The following is a 22,186-nucleotide window of genomic DNA, read 5'->3' as shown; positions in this document are numbered from 1 at the left end:
CTCTGTCCATGGGATTTCCCAGGCAAGAGTACTGAGTTGCCACTTCGTCCTCCAGGGGATCTTCCTGACCCAGGAACTGAACCTGTGTCTCCTGTGTCTCCTGCATTGGCAGGCAGATTCTTTGCCACTGGGCCACCTGGGAAGTATCATGTGCCTGGTGGTCCATGAGCATAGGACACAGATGGCTACACCAAATATCAATTGTTTTATTTTCCTTTAAGGCGTCTTGCCAATTTTTAGTGTGTAAACCAGCCATCTGGCTTTCCCAGAAGGGAGAAGCCGAGAGCCCCAGTATGGGGAAACCGAGGCTGGGAGGGTCATGATGACAGAAGGTTTTTTTTTTTTTGGCCATGCCACATGGCATGTGGGATCTTAGTTCCCTTACCAGGGATCAAACCTGCATCCTTTGCATTGGAAGTGCAGAGTCTTAACCATTGGACCGCCAGGGAAGTCCTCATGGGAAGTATTCTTATCCATGGTAAACGACAAACTAGGCACCTGCTCAGGTGTTGGCTACATAATAACTCATTTACCCTCACGGCACCTCAGGGACTCATGGATGGTGTTAGTATGAGGCTCCTTGCACAGGTGAAGAAACTGAGGCACGAGGCTGAAGTGACACATCCACAGTTACTGGTCCAGTTAGGTTGCCCACCAGGTCTGTGAGTGCCTCTACTGTTCCATGAGAGAGCAGGAGGGGGTCCCCTCCTCTGCGGCACCTTGACTCGGCCCGCCCAGACCTGCTGGAGAAGTCGCGGGCCATCCGCCAGGCTAAGGACGAGTGTAGCTTCCACATCTTCTACCAGCTGCTGGGAGGCGCCGGGGAGCAGCTCAAGGGTCAGTGTCGGGGGACTGGCTCTGGGGGACTGGGCGCGAGTTGCATGCGGACCCCCTGGGGAGGAGGACGTGGGAGGCGCTAACCTTTGTCCAGCACCTGCTCTATGTTAGGCTCCTGCTGGGTGGCGGCTTCTCTCGCCTCTCGGATCCCGCTGCCTCTCGACTTCCACCGCCCCCAGACTCTGCTCTCCTTTGGCTCCTGCTGTCTCCTGGGTCTTGCTCACGCCAGCTCCGCGGGGACATGGCTCCTGCCCACCCTCTCCTGAACCTCCAAGGGGCTCTGCTTCCTCCAGCCGCGTGTTGTGACGACTCCAGCTTTGCCACCGCGTGGTTCCCGATGATGATCGTGGTTTGCGTGGCTTCTGAGCCCCTGCCTCCTGTCTCCTGCCTGAGACCCCTTCTGTCTCCTGCTCTGCGCCCCTCCAGCCCTCTGGCTGCGGAAACGCCCCAGGCTCTCTCTTCTATGGCGGCCCCGCTGCCCTGCGGCTCCCTCGCATTCTGGCTCCTTCCACCCTGTAGCTTGGGTCGCCTTTTGATCCCTCCGCACCCAGCCTCCCGCTCCCGGTGGCTTCCGAACCCACACACACTCTGCCGCCCGAGCCCTGCTGTCCCGTGGCTTCTGCTAACTCGGGCACCCGCAGCCCTGTTGCTTCTGCCGGTGGGTGCCTCTCACCTGTTCTGGGCAGTTCTGCGTCTTGAGAATCACTATGAAAGGAGGGAAGAGGAAAGGTCTGAGATGTGCTAAGTACCCACTTCACAGGCCAGCCCTTCCCACCAAACCCGTGAAGAAAGGATCTCGACTCATTTGACAGAGGAAGAGCCCGAGGTCCCTAGTGGGGCAGAGATGCACGTCCTCGGGTGGCCATTTAGGAAGCCAGGACACGAGTCTGACGCTACGGCTCATTCTTGACCTTGGCCCCTGCCGTTAACCCCTACAGCTGACCTGCTCCTGGAGCCCTTCTCCCACTACCGCTTCCTGACCAACGGGCCGTCTTCCTCTCCGGGCCAGGAGCGCGAGCTCTTCCAGGAGACGCTGGAGTCCCTGCGGGTCCTGGGATTCACCCATGAGGAGATCACCTGTGAGTGAGCCCAGACCCTGCCTGGTAAAGGGTGGGGCTGTGGGCTGCATGGGAAGGAGGGGCACCTGGCCGTTCATGGCTCGGTTTGAAAACTGCAACAGGGAACGGAGAAGGGAGGGACCTTTAAATAGGGGATCAGGAGGGACATGGTGAGATGGTGATGATTGCACGGAGGTCTGGAGAGCTCACATGTGAATGTTGGTGCTATCAGGGAAGGACGGACTAGGCGGCGGAGGGGAGGGACAGTATGCAAAGGCCCTGAGGCAGGAAAGGCATGGTGTGTTTGAGGCATTGAAACTTCTCGAGGGACTTCCCTGGTGGTCCACTGGTTAAGACTCCATGCTTCCACCGCAGGGGCACAGGTTCGAGCCGTGGTCAGGGAACTAAGATCCTGCACACTGCTCAGTATGGCCAAAAAAAAAAAAAAAAGAAACTTGTCTAATTCTCGAATGGCCTCAATTAGTCAGTGACCCAGGTGGTTGGGGAGATGAAGCCGCAGAGGCAGTTGGGGCGGGGGACTTTTTTCTGAGGGCACTAGGGAGCCATGGGAGGGCTGGGAACCGCAGAGGAGCAGCTCTGGGTTGTGTGAAGGCTAGAGGAGGCTGAAATGAGGGTACAGGGAAGACCCTGACTGTGGCCCCGAGTCTGCCCTGGAGCACTGGGCTCATCAGCCCGTGCTCTGCTGCTTTGCCCCGCCCCTTTCTCACCCAACAGTATGTTCTGACAACAGTTCATTTGCAGTACTGTTTTCATTTGCCAGGGCTGCCATCATAGAGTACTGTACAAGTGCCTTCCTGGTGTGCTAAGTCGCTCAGTCGTGTCCCACTCTTTGAGACCCCATGGACTATAGCCCTCCAGGCTCCTCTGTCCATGGGATTCTCCAGGCAAGAACACTGGAGTGGATTGCTATGCCCTCCTCCAGGGGATCTTCCTGACCCAGGGATCGAACCTGGGTCTCTTACTTCTCCTGCATTGGCAGTCGGGTTCTTTGCCACTAACACCATCTGGGAAGCCTAAATGAGTGCTTTAAACACGTGAAATCAATCATCTCCCTGTTCTGGAGGCGGGAAGTCTGAGATCAGGGTGTCAGCGGGGTTGGTTGGTCCTAGAAGATTCTGCTTCCTTTCTCTCCCTTGGATTCTGGTGGTTTCCTGACAGCTTGGCTTCCCCTGGCTGGTAGAAGCATCACCTGATCTCTGCCTTCAGCTTCACGGGGCACACCTCCCTGCCTGCACGTCTGTCTGCAGACTCCCCTTTTTATAGGATGCCCATCATTTTGGATTAGGGGTCACTGGACTCCAGTGTAATCCTGTCTTCACTTAAATAATTGCAGCTGCCATGACCCAATACCCAAATCAGGTCACATTCTGTGAGGTCCCAGGCGTTAGGACTTTAATATATTTTTGGAGGGAGTAGAGGGACACGGAGAAGGCAGTGGCACCCCACTCCAGTACTTTTGCCTGGAAAATCCCGTGGACGGAGAGGCCTGGTGGGCTGCAGTCCATGGGGTCGCTAGAGTCGGACACGACTGAGCGACTTCACTTTCACTTTTCACTTTCATGCATTGGAGAAGGAAATGGCAACCCACTCCAGTGTTCTTGCCTGGAGAATCCCAGGGACGGGGAAGCCTGGTGGGCTGCCGTCTATGGGGTCGCACAGAGTCAGACACGACTGAAGCGACTTAGCAGCAGCAGCAGAGGGATAGGGTTCAACCCATGACACATACATAGAGGGCGAATCTCAGTCTTTTTTGTGGCTGCCTGGCATTTCATTATTTGGATGAACTGTGATTTCTTTCACCAGTCCAGTAGAGAAAGACCCTGATTTCCAGGACTGAGCAGGGGCCGGACTGGGTCTCATTCTCCTCTGGTCTCCGGCGCTGCAGGAGGCCCCGGGAGCTATTGTTGGCTCCAGGGCCAGTGGGGAGGGCTGGAGGCCCAGTGCCAGCTTGGCTGTCCACCCAGGCTGCAAACAGGCCGGGCTTCCTCGGGCATATTGACACAGGGTCCCAGGCCTCCTCGCTCTATTTCCCAACTGCAGGTTGCGTAACTGCCCCGCCTGTGTGTCTCCGCTCTCCTCCCTGAGCAGCTGACAAATTTCTGGAGGGAAGTGACGGTGGGGGCCTGGGCCCTGCAGGTCCCTCCTGGCCTCTGGACACAGGTCACCTCAAGTAACCCTCCTGCAGTGTGGTGGGCACGGACAGCAGCCCCGATTTTTGCAAACCTGAGACAAAAATTTTGCAGCACCGACTTCGTGTGTAATGACATAATCTGAATATGATCAAAGGTCATGGTGTGAAAACCGAGTCTCCCCCAGCCCCCCTGAGCCCTAGTTTGCCCACTGTTAAGCTTCCTGCATCTCCTGCCAGAAATATCTTAGACATGAAAGAAAAGACACACATTATTCTCCAGTTCCAGGACTGAGGTTCAGGCATGTGTGTGTGTTCAGTCGTGTCTGATTCTTTTCGACCCCATGGACTGTAACGCACCAGGCTCCTCTGTCTGTGGGATCTCCCAGGCAAGAATACTGGAGTGGGTAGCCATTTCCTCCTCCAGGGGATCATCCCGACCCAGGGGTCGAATCCATGACTCCTGCAGTACTCTTTCACTGTATTGATGAACTGTGACTCTTGGAACATGTCTGCCCCTTGCAGACGCACTCTTAAGGTGAATGCATCCCATTGCTGTTGGGATGAAACATACCCCCAAAAGGGGGCCAAAACTATTCTTTTTATGATTAAAAAAATTTATTTTTGGCTGTGCTGGGTCTTCACTGCTACTTGGGTCTAGTGAGCCCAGTTGTGGCGAGGCTGGGGGCGGCTGCTCTCCAGTTACAGTGCATGGGCTTCTCACTGTGGTGGCCTCTCGATGCACAGCAGGGGCTCTCGGGTTTGGGCTCAGTAGTTGTGACGCCCAGACTTAGTTGCCCCGTGGTATGTGGGTATGGAGAAGGCAATGGCACCCCACTCCAGTACTCTTGCCTGGAAAATCCCATGGATGGAGGAGCCTGGTGGGCTGCCGTCTATGGGGTCACACAGAGTCGGACACGACTGAAGCGACTTAGCATGTGGGTATCTTCCGGGACCTGGGATCAAACCTGTGTCCCCTGCATTGACAGATGGATTCTTAACCACTGGGCCACCAGGGAAGTCCCAAGAACATCCTTAGAAGTAGGTCTCTGTGCTCACAGGTGAACAGAACTGCAGCATCAGTTCTTAGCAACGAAATTCTGAGTTCAAGGAGAAGTGCCATTTTAAAATTTTACCCAGCTTAGCAGGACATTTAACGACTGTTTGAAATATCATTCATATACTAAAACATTCACCTATTTAAAGTGTATGAGTCAGTGGCTTTTAGCTTCACAGAGTTGTGCAGCCATCACCAAAATCAATTTAGAACATTTTCAGTGACCCAAGAAGATAACGTGGGCCCCTTTGCAGTCTTCCTGCCAGTTTCTACCACTAACCCCTGAAGGTCATGAATCCCCAGGCACCAACAATTACCTGCTCATGGCTTCTTGGTCTTCAGCTCTAATCTCCATCCCGTCACCGCCATTTTTCTTCCCCTGACTGTTTTTTTTTTTTTGGTGGTGCCCCGCGGCATGTGGGATCTTATCTCCTCGACCAGGGATGGAACCCGCGGCCCCTGCATTGGAAGCCGAGATTCTAACCACTGGACCCCTAGGGAAATAGCGGCTGTTTTTAGAATCCTGCTGAATCGACCTCGCCGCCGCCCATAAGGGGGCGCTAGTTTCCAAACCCTGCCTCTGTCGCACCTGTTCCCGACGGGATGCCGGCAGCCGGTGTTGTCACCTTTTTCGCTTCTGCTGGTGTGGCAGGTGGCTGGGGTCTCATAACAGTGTGATTTTGTATCTCCCTTCCAAGGAGTGGGGTCAGGCGGTTTTATTTTTTTCTCTAGACTCCTTTGGACAAAAGAGGAGACAGACACACATAACGCTGGCAGTCCAGTGGTTAGGACTCGTAGGTTTGGGATGGCCCTGGGTTCTATCTCTGATCTGGCAACTAAGATCCTACAAGCCTCACAATTCGGCCAAAAGACAAAAATGAAAAAGGAGACAGGTCCAGGGAAGTGGGGTGTCCGTCCTAGTCAGTACATTTGACCAGGAGGTGGTGGAACCCAGTTTGACTCCAAAGCCAGCCCCTGATCCGCTCCCAGAGAGGCAGATGTGTGCCTCTGGGTCACCCTCGGGAGGCCCAGGGCAGAGAGCACTGGAGGCCGGTGGAGGGAAGCCCTCCACCCCACCCCCGACTTCCTGTCCACACTGGCGCCGTCAGTGCCACTGCCACCGGGGAGGTTGCGCAGGGAGCCTGGCACGCAGAGAGGCGGGCTCGCGCTCACGTGAGGCCGTCAGAGCATCGCCAGCCCCACGCCCCTACCCTCGCAGGCCGGGGCTTGCTTGCGGTCGGCTGGGCTGAAGTCACCAGGGAGTGCTGACTGCCAACCCCTCAGGCGTCAGGTTCACCAGGTATTCCGCACCTACGAAGGTTGCTAAGCCAACCGTGAAAGGCCATTTAAAGGCCACCAGGGGAACGCGAGTCTGAGTCGGGCCTGACGTTAAGGATGAATGATCATTCAGTTGATGGTGGCCTTGTCCGTCAGGAGATGTCTTCATGTATTTATCTTTTGGGAGGTGTCTCTCTGCTCCCCGCCCCGCAAAACCTCCCAGTGTTTCCGGGATTCTTGGCTGTCCCCGTCTAGCCAGCCCCCTGATCCCAGCCCCAGCCCGCCCACTGTGCTGCAGGGGGAGGGGATGGAACCCGAGGTCCAGGAGGCCATCGGCTTGCCCAAGATCACACAGCCAGAGAACACCTCCACTCGTTAACCCTTTGTCGTGTATTCATTCATTCTTCATTCATTGGACACCTGATGGGATCTGCGGGCCGGATCTCTGCAGGCACTGGGGGAAAGGAAGCGTGGCCAAAACAGAACAAGCCTCTGCCCCCTGGAGCGCTGAGACCCAGGGAGCATCAAATGACACAAATAGATTAAAGTTGATCCAGTGGAAGAGTGACCCCTGGAAGGTGCATGGTGCGGTGACTGTGGCGGCGAAGGGACTGGAGAGGTGGGGGCGTAGTGTCTTGGAAAGGGTGGGGCAACCCCTGGAGGGGGCGGCGCTTGGCTGAGCCCCATTGATCCGCAGGAATTAAGCAGGTCAGGAAGCAACAGTTAGAACTGGACATGGAACAACAGACTGGTTCCAAATAGGAAAAGGAGTACGTCAAGGCTGTATGTTGTCACCCTGCTTATTTAACTTATATGCAGAGTACATCATGAGAAACGCTGGGCTGGAAGAAGCACAAGCTAGAATCAAGATTGCAGGGAGAAATATCAATAACCTCAGATATGCAGATGACATCACCCTTATTGCAGAAAGTGAAGAGGAACTACAAAGCCTCTTGATGAAAGTGAAAGAGGAGAGTGAAAAAGTTGGCTTAAAGCTCAACATTTAGAAAACAAAGATCATGGCATCTGGTCCCATCACTTCATGGGAAATAGATGGGGAAACAGTGGAAACAGTGTCAGACTTTATTTTTGGGGGCTCCAAAATCACTGCAGATGGTGACTGCAGCCCTGAAATTAAAAGACGCTTACTCCTTGGAAGAAAAGTTATGACCAACCTAGATAGTATATTGAAAAGCAGAGACATTACTTTGCCAACAAAAGTCCGTCTAGTCAAGGCTATGGTTTTTCCAGTGGTCATGTATGGATGTGAGAGTTGGACTGTGAAGAAAGCTGAGGGCCGAAGAATTGACACTTTTGAACTGTGGTGTTGGAGAAGACTCTTGAGAGTCCCTTGGACTGCAAGGAGATCCAACCAGTCCATCCTAAAGGAGATCAGCCCTGGGTGTTCTTTGGAAGGAATGATGCTAAAGCTGAAACTCCAGTACTTTAGCCACCTCATGAGAAGAGTTGAGTCATTGGAAAAGACTCTGATGCTGGGAGGGATTGGGGGCAGGAGGAAAAGGGGACGACAGAGGTTGAGACGGCTGGATGGCATCATTGACCTGATAGACATGAGTTTGAGTGAACTCCAGGAGTTGGTGATGGACAGGGTGGCCTGGCGTGCTGCGATTCATGGGGTTGCAGAGAGTCGGACACGACTGAGCGACTGAACTGAACTGAACTGAGATGGTACTACTCAGAGAAGGTGATGGCACCCCACTCCAGTACTGTTGCCTGGAAATCCCATGGATGGAGGAGCCTGGTGGGCTGCAGTCCATGGGGTCACGAAGAGTCGGACACGACTGAGTGACTTTACTTTCACTTTTCACTTTCATGCATTGGAGAAGGAAATGGCAACCCACTCCAGTGTTCTTGCCTGGAGGATCCCAGGGACGGGGGAGCCTGGTGGGCTGCCTTCTATGGGGTTGCACAGAGTCGGACACGACTGAAGCGACTTAGCAGCAGCAGCAGCCAATGGTACTACTGGGCTTCCCTGATAGCTCAGCTTGTAAAGAATCTGCCTGCAATGCGGGAGATCTGGGTTCGATCCCTGGGTTGGGAAGATCCCCTGGAGAAGGGAACAGCTACCCACTCCAGTATCCTAGCCTGGAGAATTCCGTGGACTGTATGGGCCTGGAAGGCCTGTAGGGTGAGGGAAGTCCCAGGGCAAAAGCCTGGGGGCAAGAGAGTGTTGCATGTCGAGAGCGTGGTTGGCTTGGCTGGTTGGAGTGAGGGGACCCTGGGCTGGAGCGGGTGGGAGGATTGGGGACAGGGTGTACCAAGGATCCTGACAACGGACTAGATTGAATCCCAGAGGTAGTGATGATTATGGAGGGGATTCTTGCCCCCTAAAGTGGCAAGCTGAAGTTCATTCACGAACACATTGATGGAGGGCTTAGAAGCAGTTAGAAGATGAATAAGGAACCGATAGACAAGGAGTTATGATCTCGGTGGAAAAATGAATATTTGTTGCGCACCCCGGCGTGTCCCACAAACTCTGCCAAAGCCTTTTTCCTTTTTTCTTTGAGGGCTAGAATTCACATCCCAGTAAAATTCACCATTGTCAAGTACACAGCTCAGCATTTGTATTAATACTATATTCCCAAGGCTGTGTGATCATCAGTGCAATCTCACTGCCTAATTCCAGAAACTGAGTCTTTTCTCAGCAGTGATTTTTTTTCCAGACTAGGTCTTACATTTGAAAGGCTATGAAATTAAAAAAAAAAAAAAAATTAAAGGTATGTGATCGTTTCAGTGTCCTGGGCTCCCAGGAGGCCACCTCGGTTAGCAGTTTCTTGTGTGTCCTCCAGAGCAAGGCTTCTTGAAGCTGTCAAGCCAGTGACCACCACCCTCTCCACTTCTGTTTTCAGAGATTTTAAAGAATATTTATTTATTTGGCCGCACCGGGTCTTACTTGTGGCATGTGGGGTCTAGGTCCCCAGCTAGAAATCTAGGTCCCCAACTAGAAATGAGTCTTAGCTACTGGACCACCAAGGAAGTCCCTTAGGGATTTTTTTAAACCCTCTTTATTTTGAATAATTTCAGGTTTACAGAAAAGTAGTGGAGAGTCCACAAAAACGTTGCATGCCTTCTCCCAGACTTCTCAAGTGTCACCACCTTGCTACGTCTACTTTATGCTCGTCTGTCTTTCTAATTACTTGTTCTGAGTCGTTTGAGAGTAAGGGTGTTGCCCAGGGCCCCCTTCACCCCTCGTGTTAGTTCCTGATGGCCGCTGACACAAATGACCACAAATGTCGTAGCTCATAATAACACGTTTACTCCCTGACCAGAAGTACTTCCCTCCCCTGGTCAGAAGTTGAAAATCAATCTTACTGGTTAAAATCAAGGTGTCAGCAGAGCCGGTCCCTTCTGGAGGCTCTGGGGAGATTTGTTTTCTTGTCTTTCTCAGCTTCCAGAGGCCACCCACATGCCTTAGCTTGTGGCCCCTTCTTCCATCTTCAAAATGCGTTGCTCTAGGGAATTCCCTGGCAGTCTAGTGGTTAGGACTTAGTGCTTTCACTTTTGGGGCCCAGGCTCCATCCCTGGTCGAGGAACTAAGATATCTCAAGCTGTCTGGCCGGGCCAAAAAAGAGAAAACAGAAACAAAGAACATCACTCTAACCGCTGCTCACGTGGCCTGCCCCATTGGCCTCCCTCTTAGAAGGACCTTCCCGTTACATTTAGGACCCACCTAGATAATGCAAGACTAATCTCCTGTCTTGAGACCCTCAGTTTCATCATGTTGGTTAAGTCTGTTTCTCCCTTCAAGGTAACATTCGTGGGATTCAGGCCGTGGACATTTGGGGCAGGGACATTATTCATCTCACCACCCCCTGAATCTGTCAGTGCATACTGCCCAAGAACATTCTCTGACACAAACGCAGCAGTGTCATCATTAGGAAATTAACATTGGCAGTATGGGTACTGTTTATCTAATCCACAGACCTTATGCCAATTTCCCCAGTAATGTCCTTTATGGCAAAAAAAAATTTTTTTTTTCACAGACCTTATGCCAATTTCCCCAGTAATGTCTTTTATAGCAAAACAAAAAAACAAAAAAAAAGTTACGCACACGCACACTTCCCCAGTCCAAGATCACACACGTTGCATCTAGCTGTCACACTTTACTCTTCATCCATCTGGAACTGGTCCTGAATTTTTCTCTATCTTTTGCGACCTTGACACTTTGGGAGATTAAAGGCTAGTTGTTTCCTCAGTGTGGGAGCACTTTCTCTTGATTAGATTCGGGTTACGTGTTTTTGGCACGGGTCTCCCAGAAGAGTTCCCTGCCCTCTCCACCTCCCACCACGCTTTTCTCCTAAGTAAACGTTGTGCAGGAGCTTATGTAGCACAGACGCCAAAAAGTGAGCTTGGCGCCGAAGCACCCAGCTTGGGAAAGTTTCTACAAGTGACACCCTGTATGATCAGCACCTGAAGTCCCCGCAAGCTCCTTCCGGTCACCAGAAACCCCTGTAACCTGGCATCTAACAGCATGGAGTTATTTTGTTGTTGCTGTTCAGTTGCTCAGTCATGTCCGACTCTTTGTGACTCCATGACTTTGTTCAAACTCATGTCCGTTGAGTCAGCGATGCCATCCAATCCTCTCATCCTCTGTCGCCCCCTTCTCCTCTTGCCCTCTTGAATTTGGAACAGATTATTCTGCCTGCTCTTGAATTTGGAGCAAGCAGACCCACAGACTCTGTGCACTTTCCTTTTTAAAAATTACTTATTTGGCTGCATTAGGTCTTAGTTGAAGCACTTGGGATCTTTGAGTCATGTGGATCTTTCATTATGCCGCCTGGATTCTCTAGTTGTGGTGCAAGAGCTCAGTTGCTTGGCAGCATATGGACCGTAGTTCCCCAACCAGGGGTTGAACCCAGACCGCTTGCACTGGAAGCACCAGTATCAACCACTGGATCACTAGGGAGGTCCTGACCAAATCTAGATCAAGTTCTGAACAAAACAAAAGACCATAGTGACTACCCTCTTGGAAAATGCACTGGGTATTAAAACCAAACACCAAACACTTTCGTGTGTATATGTAAAGCAGCTCGGATTAGTCTCAGAGCATTTGAAACCATTATTCATAGACACGAATGTCCACTGGGACGTTTCGGAATCACTCAGGATGTGGATATCTCTTTGTGAACAGACAGGCTTCTGCGTCACGTCTGGTGCCCACCCGCGCAGCCTCTGTGATGTCCAGAAACACCCCAATATGTTGCTGGGGTGGCGCCCATCCCTGTGCCTACCAACCCCTGCACGTTCCCATGATGTCCTCTAGGGGGCAGCATTGCCCACTTATGGCGAGATGTCTAAGCCCTTTGGTGCGTGCGTGCTAAGTCGCTTCAGTCGTGTCCGACTCTTGGCGACCCCGTGGACCGTAGCCAGCCAGGCTCTTCTTCACAGACATGCAAATACAATCCATCTTTTACAGTGTCCGAGTTGGAGAAATCAGCTACACACGGCAGTTATTTGTAACCCCCAAGCCAACAGTCCTGGTGTTTGTGTGGTCCTTGGGGTCATTCATAGAGGAGTGAAAGTTTTGAGCTGCCCAGGGTGCACCCAACCGAGGTCCCGGGGGCTGCAGTCCGCTTTCTTGTTCTAGCTCATACTGCAAACCAGTATCCTTTCTGCAACCTACTGAGTGCCACGTTTTTCACTTTGGGGATGCTTTTGGTTGGCGATTTCACTGTTTGAAATGCTCCCCCAAGCATAGTGCTTAATGCCATCCGGTGTCGCTAGGAGCAAAAAGACTGTGATGCTGGGTACAGAGAAAATAGGTGTGTAAGAAAAGCTTCCTTCAGGTTCCAGTTATAGTGAATGTTGGTTGTGAGTTCAATGTGATCAATGCTATATATATTAGATAAGGTGTCTTTAACATTTTTTTATTGAAATATAGTTGATTCACAATGTTGTGTTAATTTCTGCTGTACACCAGAGTGATGTATACATATATATATGTGTGTGTATATATATATAGTTTTTTATATATAAATCTTATATACATAACTTTATAAAATGGACTAGTGTGCATAGCCCGCCAGGCTCCTCTGTCGATGGGATTCTCCAGGCAAGAACACTGGAGTGGGTTGCCATGCCCTCCTCCAGAGGATATTCCTGACCTAGGGATTGAACCTGTGTCTCCTGTGGTTCCTGCATTACAGGTGGATTCTTTACCGCTGGGCCACCAGGGAAGCCCAAAACAGATATGAGCAGACACCAAATGGCAATAAAGCAAACCTCGTATATAAAATCTCCTGGAGAAGGGAATGGCAACCCATTCCAGCATTCTTGCCTGGAGAATCCCATGGACAGAGGAGCCTGGCGGGCTATAGTCGATAGGATCACAAAGACTCAGACACGACTGAAGCGACTTAGCATGGACGCACATCTGTAAAATACAGAATTCATTTATCCATTCAGGTATTTTAAGACCTGCCTGGAGTCAGGTGGAGGTGTAATTTGACATAAGGTTTTAAGCTAGATTTATTTTAAAAATTTTACTTTTGTAATTGAGGAATTGAAGTATAGCTGATGTATTATGTGTTAGTTTCAGATGTACAGCACAGTGATTCAGTTATATGTGTATATATCCTTTTTCAGATGTTTTTCCATGATAGGTTATTACAAGAGACTGAGTACAGTCCCTGGGCTATGCGGCACGTCCTCGTTGTCTCTGCTGGGTTTCTGAGGGGCTAGTTCACACCCTCTGCCACGTGTCGTGACCTCTCTCTCTGCTGTCCCTTAGCCATGCTGCGGATGGTCTCGGCCGTTCTCCAGTTTGGCAACATTGTCCTAAAGAGAGAACGGAACACCGACCAAGCCTCCATGCCCGACAACACAGGTACCGCCACTGGCCTGCTACCCACCCTCATACAGAGCTGCCTCCCCCCAGGCCCGCCCTGATTTCCTGCCCTTGGCTGAATCTTTACTGAAAAACACCTTCCACTCTTTACTTGATTATACAGAGTGTGAGCTCTGCTGAGAACGTGAACAACACCAGTGTGCCAAAGAGGGGGTGGGCAGGGTCCTCCATCATCTCAGCCCCTCCCAGAGAATCACCATTAGCGCTGGGCATGTCTCCTCCTGGCCTCTGTGCTTTGCTTTTTTTTCCCTTTCAAAAGCAGGAGTATAGTTGATATTCCTTTTTTTATCAAAATGAAAATAGCTCTGCTTCTTTATTATAAAATAATACAATCTGGATGGGGAAGAAACTCTGGCAAGACAGCGAAGGATAAAGGCAGGGAAATTACCCATAATTACTGCTCACATTTTGGGGCAGCTCTCTCTGGGCTTTGTTCTATGTCTATATCAACGTGGAGATAATTATCACAGAAATGGAATCGTGCTTGACACCCCCTTCCCCTTGGGATGGGAAGAGCTTGCTGTCCTGATTATGAAACCCTATGGGCTCATTTTCAAAAGCTGTGCGACACAGAGCATATGAAGGAATGGGCATCCCTCTCTCTCTCTTTTTTTTTTTTTTTCGTGGTGGTGGGATGTATACCAATATCAGTACGGAGCCATGCAGTATTCAGGATCTTAATTCTGAACCAGGGGTCAAACCTGCGCCCCTTGCAGTGGACGCTCAGAGTCCTAACCACTGGGCCACTAGGGGAATCCGGAAGGAGCACCTCTGATAGTGTCATTGATCTGAGCTATTCCTGTGACATCTGGTGGGTTCACACACCCAGCAGGTGTGTGGTATGAACTCATTCATTCATTTGGTTTACATATTGGGGTCAACAAAGACTTTTAAAATGGTCCACATTAAAAAAAAAAAAAAAAAAAAAAACCTTAGAAAAAGTTCACATGGAGGGCTTAGAACCCTGATAGGCCATCCTGTTACTGGCAGTGTGGTACTCCGTGCTGGGTTTGGGTTTTTGTGTGTGTTTTTTTTTTTTTTTTTTTCCATTTTAAGATATTCTTGGATAAGGCAGAATCACTGCAGATGAATTAGAAATTGCAATTGCAGAGAGAGAGACAGATTTAAATCTTCATCACCTCTCAGAAATAACCACTGCTGAAAAACTTCTCCTAGGTGTATTTCCTTTTTGCTGGTGCTGAGTATTTGTAGTAGCTAACTTCCCATGATGCAAGTGATAGAAGCTTCGAAACACTTCTTAAAGATCATTTTAATTCAGAGGCGAAAGAAGAAACATAACTGCCCGCACAGTCCTGCCTCCATCTTCTGCCAAAAGAGCCGTTGACATTTTGGCAATTATTTTTCCTACAGAAGTAAGGAAGATCAATGAATTTTTAAAGATTTCTTTTGGGTTTGGCCACCTCAATGGATTCTTATTCCAAGAGCTGTCCCCCCAACATCTTATTGAGACACTGTCCAACGTACAGAAAAGTTCAAGGAATTTTATACCAAACACTCAGATCCACCACCAAGATTCTACCATTGACATTTTACCACATTTGCTTCATTGATTATCTTTCCATCCTCTGTTCACTTGTCTTTTTTTCCTGGCACATTTCAAAGTTGCAGATACTGATAAAGACCCTTCAGCATGGGTATCATTTACTGGCGTCCAACATTTGTTTACAATTTTTTCTTGAACTTGAAGTGAAACATACATATCATGAAATGTACATGGCTTAAGTGTACCACGTAACAATTTATAATTATTGTTTACTTATTAAATAATTATTTATAATAATAATACTTAGTGGCTGCAGAACACTCGTTCAAATGGATGGACCCTGACTCTCTAACCAATCCCCAACCATTGGGCATTCTGGTTGCTTCCTGGTTTTCTCTATTGTAAATAACACCGTGATGGACACCTTCTTAGTCCAGCCTTTACTCACCTCCAGGTTTATTTCTGCCAACTTGGGGTCCCAGGAGGAGAATTGTTAGGCCAGAAAACACACACTTTTAGGACCCCTAATACCTCTAGCAGGAAAGGCTGGGGTCCCACCAACAGCTGGGGAGGTCGCACCCTCTCCCCCACTCCTCGCTGTCCCCACCTCCCAGTGCTGACCCCATCTTGGTGCCTCTCGCCCTCAGCTGCACAGAAGCTCTGCCGCCTCCTGGGCCTGGGGGTGACGGATTTCTCCCGCGCCCTGCTCACCCCCCGCATCAAAGTTGGCCGGGACTACGTCCAGAAAGCACAGACCAAGGAACAGGTGGGCGAGGCTGGGGGCAGTGGGTACAGGGAGAGTCCTGGATTTTTAAGCAGTTTATGCCTGTTCTTTCTCACTCACTCAGCAAACTTTGGCTGAATATCTGTTCAATTACCAACTCTGGTCTAGGTGTTAGCATAAAGGCAGTCGTGGAAACAAGGACCATGCCTTCAGGGAGCTCAAGGTAGTAAGGAATCAGATAATAGAAGAAACAGGGAGGCTTTCTATGCAGAGAGGGGTTGGGGTGGTCAAGAAAGCCTTTTCAGAGGAGGTGACATTTGAATTGAGGCTTGGATGGTTTAAGACAAAGGGAATAGCATGTGTAAAGGCCCTGAAGGTGGAACAAGCTTGGTGAGTTGGGAACATTAAAGAGATCAGTGAGGCTAGAGAGTTGGGGAGAGGGTGATAGAAGCTGCAGCCAGAGAGGTTGGAAGGAGACAGATTATCCAAGGTCTTAAGGGCTACAGTAAGGAGGTGAGTTTTCTTCAAAGTGCTTTAGGAGGCCAGTGAGGATGTAAGCCAGGGACCAATTTGATTCAGTTTGTCTTTTATAAAAATTCTCTTGTCTGCTATGTGGAGAATTGGCTCCAGGGGGCACCGGTGCAAGCAGAGAGACAGGAGGAAGCCACTGTCACAGTCCAGGGAAGTGATGATAGCGGCACGCACACAGGTGGTGCGGGGTGGGGGTGGGGGGGGGGGGAGAGGTGAACACGGACCAGCTATTTTCAGAATCCAATTCTGGGCTACAGCCTCCGCCTGACCCTCAAGTGCACTTGAGGTGCTGGCACAGTGGGGTACAGGAGACTGAGTGTCACACTGATCCAGGTTCCACTCTCAGTGAAAGAGCGGATGAAGAATCTGTGGCACAGAGAGGTTTATTCGCATGCCTCAGGTCACACAGCCTTTAAGTGGCAGCGCTAGGATTCCAACCTTGGTGTTAGGCCCCAGACCCCACTCTCTTCCCTGTTTTACAGTGGAAATTGGTTCAAGTGTTGGGTGGAGGATTCATGAACTAATGAGCCCCCAAGCACCTCATACAGGGCCCGGCACACAGTAGGCCTTCAGTAATGGTCCGCCAGTGTTAATGTCATAACTCTTGATGAGCCGCGACAGGGCGGTGTCTGCACCCAGAGTCCCTCCGCCAGCCCCCAGGGCTCAAGACCAGGGCCTCTGACGGGCAGGCCGGGTCCTCACTGTGCACCCCGCCCCGCAGGCTGACTTTGCGCTGGAGGCTCTGGCTAAGGCCACCTACGAGCGCCTCTTCCGCTGGCTAGTTCTGCGTCTCAACAGAGCCTTGGACCGCAGCCCCCGGCAGGGCGCCTCCTTCCTGGGCATCCTGGACATCGCGGGCTTTGAGATCTTCCAGGTCTGCTCTTTGTGTCTGGTGGGGGCTGGGAGGGCTCCACCACGCTGGCCTGGCTCTCCTTCTCTGGGTCCCTGTCCCCCTCTCCCGGGTCCCCATCCCCCTCTCTCTGGTCCCTGTCCCCTTCTCTCTCTGGTCTTTGACCCCTTCTCTCTGATCTCTGTGCCCCTCTCTCGGGCCTCTGTCCCCTCTCCGGGTCCTTGCCCCCTCTCCCTGGGTCCCTGTCCCCTCTTCCTGGATCTTTATCCACCCTCTCTGGATCCCCGCCCCTCTCTCTTATGCGTCCCTCCCCCACTGCAGCTGAACTCCTTCGAGCAGCTCTGTATCAATTACACCAATGAGAAGCTGCAGCAGCTATTCAACCACACTATGTTCGTGCTGGAGCAAGAGGAGTACCAGCGCGAGGGCATCCCCTGGACCTTCCTCGACTTTGGCCTCGACCTGCAGCCCTGCATCGACCTCATCGAGCGGCCGGTGAGCGCACGGCCCCTCCCGCCCCACCCCTCCACTTACCCGTGTCAACTTGGTCCAGCCTCTCCCCCTCTCTGGGCCTCGGGCTTCTCCATCAGTTAAATGGGGAAAACAGTCTAGATCTGTGTGACCCCTAGATGATTGGAACCCAGAATGTGCCTACAAGCAGCCTGGCTCCAATCAAGGGCTGATTGACAGCTAGAACGGTGATAGTTGTTCTCCTGTTTGCTAGTAGGTCCCAAGTGGCACAAGAGCTACAAATTAGCAGCAACCTAAGTGTCCAGTTTTGGGGGATCTGACTTAAGGCTTCTCCCTGCTCTCTCAATGGTCAGGCCAACCCCCCCGGACTCCTGGCTCTGCTGGATGAAGAGTGCTGGTTCCCAAAAGCCACGGACAAGTCCTTTGTGGAGAAGGTAGCCCAGGAGCAGGGTGGTCACCCCAAATTCCAGAGGCCAAGGCACCTTCGGGATCAGGCCGACTTCAGTGTCCTGCATTATGCAGGCAAGGTAGGGAACAGGGAGTGGTGGGGCAGCCTTGAGGCACGTGGGTGGGAGTGAGGATGAAGGGAGGATGCAAGGGGAAAAGTCATAGCCAGGCCAGGGGCCAGGAGTGAGGACTCTGATGAAGTCAGCAAAGCCTTCCTCAAGGCGGGGATATTTGCAGTAGGTTTTGAGGGATGAATAGGAGTTCACCAGGTGGAGAATTAGATGCGTTTTATTCATTCATTGGAGAAGGAAATGACAACCCACTCCAGTATTCTTGCCTGGAAAAGTCCATGGACAGAGAAATCTGGTAGTCTACAGTCCATGGGGTCACGAAGAGTCAGACATGACTGAGCGACTTCACTTTCCTTTCCTTATTCATTCATTTGGCCAACGTATGCCTTTTGTGTGCTCAGCCCTGTGCTGAGCAAAGCTGGGGACCCACGTCAGACATGATTCTGTCCTCACAAAATTCCTTATCTGGGAGGGAGACTAATACAGACCATTGGCATAAAAGGCTGATGGTGCCTTAACGGAGGCAGCTACAGAGAGTATCAAAGTCCAGAGGAGGAAAGCCAAGGAAGGTCTCGCAGAGGAGACTGATGCTTGATCGAGCTCTAAATCAAAGATCAGGGACTTCCCTGGTGGTCCAGTGGCTAAGACCCTGCATTCCCAATTCAGGGAGCCGGGGTTTGTTCCCTGGTCGGGGAACTAGATCCCACATGCCACAACTAAGAGCCGGTGCAGCCAAATAAATAACTAAAGGATCAGCAAGCATTTTCTGCCACTACTTTCAGCTTTGTGGAGCAGTCTCTGGCACAACTACTCAGTTCTGCCATCAAAGCACAGAAGAAGCCACAAGTTCACACATAAATGAAAGCTGTATTCCAATAAAACTTTATTCACAAAAGGAGGTGGCAGGCTGAATTTGGCCTGTGGACAGGGGCTGTCTGGCAACCCCTCGTCTAAATGATGAGTAACACTTACCTGGTGAAGGACGTGTGGAGAGGGGGCGGTCTTCAGGCTGAGGGAACCACATACCCCAGGGCTGAGCGGCAGGAAAGCCGTGTGTCCGAGAACTCAGCTGTTTCCCACACACTTTCTAAGATTGCCCGCGTGCCCAGTGCTGTGCTGGACTCTGACTCAGACTCAGACCCTGGCCTCTGGGAGCCACGCCGGAGGGTGGGGCAGGAGGGCACAGGCAGGGACTCGTGGTGGTCCAAGATTGTGACTCCCTGGGGAAGGAGCCGGCCCTGTGAAAATCCGCGGGGGGCGAGTCACAGGAGGCGGGAACGGCAGGCGTCAAGAACCTGAGGTGGAAAGGCGCTTGCACGTTTGAGGAAGAGTGTGGCTGAAAAAATAAGGAAAGAAGCGATGATACTGGGTGAGGTCATGGAGGCGGGGGCAGAGTTCTCCCAAGCGAAAGGCAGAAAGGGAAGAGCCAGGGGGCGGGTGGGTGAAGTTCAGGAGAGGGACACAAGGTGGCGCCAGCGCGCTCGTGAGCCGTGAGCACGCCCTCCGTCCCCCCCGCCCCCCCAACTGGGGGTTTTCAGCGCTTCTGGGAGGCTCCTTGGGAAATCCGAAGAGCCTCAGTCCACTCCCGCACCACCCTCCTCTGCCCGATCTCATTCAGGTCGACTACAAAGCCAACGAGTGGCTGATGAAAAACATGGACCCTCTGAATGACAACGTCGCAACCCTGCTCCACCAGAGCACAGACCGGCTGACGGCAGAGATCTGGAAAGACGGTGAGGACGCGCTTCCCCCGGCCCTGTCCCCGGAGCTCTGTGCCTCCCTTCACTGTTTCTGAACCTGACTTGTCTGCTCAGATACGGACCTGGTATCAGGACCGACAGCCTCACAATAGTGTTTCCAGTTAGTGACTGAGGGATCGATATTTCAAACCAGCTTCGCACCAAGTGATAAAACACTCCAGCTTAATCAGAAATGAAACAAGGATGCCCCCTGACAACACTGCTGTGAAATACTGTTTTGGTGATAGTAGTTTATGCAATCAGACCAGCAAAATAAACGAGCATATGAATAGTCAAAAGGAAGCTATGAAGTTAATTGTAGATGTCATATGCTACCCCCCCCCCCAAAAAAAAGATCAAGAGATTTGACTGAAAAAGAATGAATAACAAGAGAACTCAGATGAGTGATGTTTTACATGTTAGTCAACTTTCAGACTTTGCTTTCCCTTCAGGGATTCGGGGAAGAAGGAAGGAGCAGAAACCAAGAGAGAGTTTTGGTTTCCCGCTCCAACAAGACCCATGTGAGTTTGGCCATCAGTCTTTTCAGATGGACACTCCTAGGAGGCAGATAGAAAAGCTGTGTCCATGCTTGTCTCCTATCCTTAGAGGAAGTTTGAGAGATGATTTATAAAACTAGCAAAACCCGCCTCTCTGTTTTCCCTGATTCCAGGTTTCCAGAATCTGTCAATTGTTTTAATCTTGTATGGAAGTAGAAATGTCCACCCATGCAATTACACAAGAAAACAAAATAATCAAGAACAGTCACTCCAAAACAAACTCAGAGCAAAATGGCATAGGGCATCTTGATACAGTGAGCTGATTTTAGACAGTATCTCATGCCATTTATACAAGAAGGTTTGAAAAGCAGTGTTTGAGTTTCAGTAACAGAACCAGAAGGACTTCCCAGGTGGTGCTAGTGGTAAAGAACCCACCTGCCGATGCAGGAGACATAAAGACACAGGTTTGATATCTGGGTCGGGAAGATCCCCTGGAGGAGGAAATGGCAACCCACTCCAGTACTCTTGCCTGGAGAGTCCCATGGACAGAGGAGCCAGGCGGGCTACAGTCCACGGGGTCGCAAAGAGTCAGACACAACTGAGAGACTTAGCATGCACACACGTGCAACAGAACCAGGTTCTGCTGAGAAACATCTCCTTCAGACTGAAAATCTCCCCTCTCAACCTCCTTAAAATTCATGCCCTATTCGTGGCCACGTGACGTTCCCCCAACCCCTCACATTCTCTACCCCACGTATGCTTGGCTCTCATAGGCTTCAAGAGAGAAAGTAGAAGTGGCAAAGCCTCTCGAGTGTCCTAGTCTGAAACCCAGCACAGTATTGTCTCCTCCACAGTTCTCCCAAACAAAGCACGTCCTAAGACTAGCCCAGATTCAAGGAGCTGCCAGTCCCAGAGTGGGATGGGGAACTGGGGCCATTTCTGCATCAGTCTTCACTACAGCTGCCCTGAGTCCAGAGTCGGCTTTGCTTTCTGGCATCCTGACAGCCCAGCATTGGGTACCCAGCATCCTTGGCAGCTCAGGGGAAGAGACCAGTGAGACATGCTCTCTTCAGAGAGGCAAACGCAACAAGCTGGGTGGGAACCTTGAGTTAGTCCTGAGCTTCCTGGCAGCCAGGGCAAAAAGGGGATACCTAATAGATACAGACCCAACCTCTAGGGAAAGAGGTTTTCTTTCCCCCACCCCCGCAACCCTGGGCATTAAATTCTCAGAGGACATTTATCCTTTCAGCCAACATTGGTGCCATCACTAGTCAACATAAATGTGAATAGGACAGTCTCCCTGGCTTAAAAGTTCGTGGTCCAGTGGTTAAGACTCTGCCTTTCCAATGCAGGGGGCTGAAGTTCGATTCCTGATCAAGGAACTAAATGCTACATGCTGCACAGTGTGACCAAAAGAAAAAAAAATTTATGGCTAAGATCAGGTTTCCGCTCCTGCTTTGCTGTGTGCTGTTGACTGATAACCCTCTCTTTTTCTTTCCTGCCGCCTTCTCTGTCCTCTCATGCCGCTCCCCTTGCATCTCCTACCCCATCTCCCTGACTCTTCCCCCATCTGTCCTCACCGCCCCCCCAGAACACGGGGGCTTGCAGCAGTTCTCTTTCCTTGGCTCCTTCCCACCGTCGCCCCCAGGATCTTCAGGGAGGCACAGCTCTGCCATTTCTCCATCAGGGGGTGGGTGTTGCTGTGCATCAACGGGTGAGATTTCCTGCACGAGGAGGGTGGGCCCTTTGGACCGGGAACCTGTTTTGAATGTCTATCCCCTTTCCTCTCCATCCAGAGATCTCCCCCTCGTCTTTTCCCCCCTCTTGTCAGCTCCCTCAGCAGTTTCCAGATTCTTTGTAGCAGCACAAGGCCTTCTTCGAACTAAACCACATGTAAAAATACAAACAATTATGACAGTATTAAGCTCATTTGGGGTTTTTTGTAATATTGTACAAAAACCCGGACGAATCTTTTGGCCACCCCTCTATCAGCTGGCATTAACCGAGCATATAGTGTGTGCTGTGTGCTGCGCAGAGCCCTTTACTATTATCAACACATGGAATCTTCCAGACACCCAATCAGGTGTTAGAGCTCTTACCCTGTT

General features: G+C 51.1%; 1 protein-coding gene across 4 annotated transcripts in view; it reads left to right on the top strand.

The window, feature by feature from the left end:
• MYH14 (myosin heavy chain 14) overlaps nucleotides 1-22,186 on the top strand; it is a 78,962-nt gene that overhangs the window by 18,501 nt on the left and 38,275 nt on the right. For 3 of the 4 annotated variants that reach the window (XM_027515059.1, XM_027515058.1, XM_027515057.1), the window contains 8 exons: nucleotides 739-837; nucleotides 1,776-1,916; nucleotides 13,131-13,226; nucleotides 15,399-15,517; nucleotides 16,728-16,880; nucleotides 17,178-17,351; nucleotides 17,681-17,854; nucleotides 19,464-19,578. In XM_027515059.1, the coding sequence (XP_027370860.1) occupies nucleotides 739-837; nucleotides 1,776-1,916; nucleotides 13,131-13,226; nucleotides 15,399-15,517; nucleotides 16,728-16,880; nucleotides 17,178-17,351; nucleotides 17,681-17,854; nucleotides 19,464-19,578 (1,071 nt within the window). Of the gene's footprint in view, nucleotides 1-738; nucleotides 838-1,775; nucleotides 1,917-13,130; nucleotides 13,227-15,398; nucleotides 15,518-16,727; nucleotides 16,881-17,177; nucleotides 17,352-17,680; nucleotides 17,855-19,463; nucleotides 19,579-21,672; nucleotides 21,772-22,186 lie in introns of all 4 variants that reach the window. The other variant, XM_027515060.1, reaches the window with a different exon arrangement.

The sequence above is a fragment of the Bos indicus x Bos taurus genome, chromosome 18, assembly GCF_003369695.1.
Source record: "Bos indicus x Bos taurus breed Angus x Brahman F1 hybrid chromosome 18, Bos_hybrid_MaternalHap_v2.0, whole genome shotgun sequence".
Taxonomy (NCBI): domain Eukaryota; kingdom Metazoa; phylum Chordata; class Mammalia; order Artiodactyla; family Bovidae; genus Bos; species Bos indicus x Bos taurus.
The sequence above is the reverse complement of the archived record's forward strand: the minus strand, read 5'-3'. Positions and strand labels throughout refer to the sequence as shown.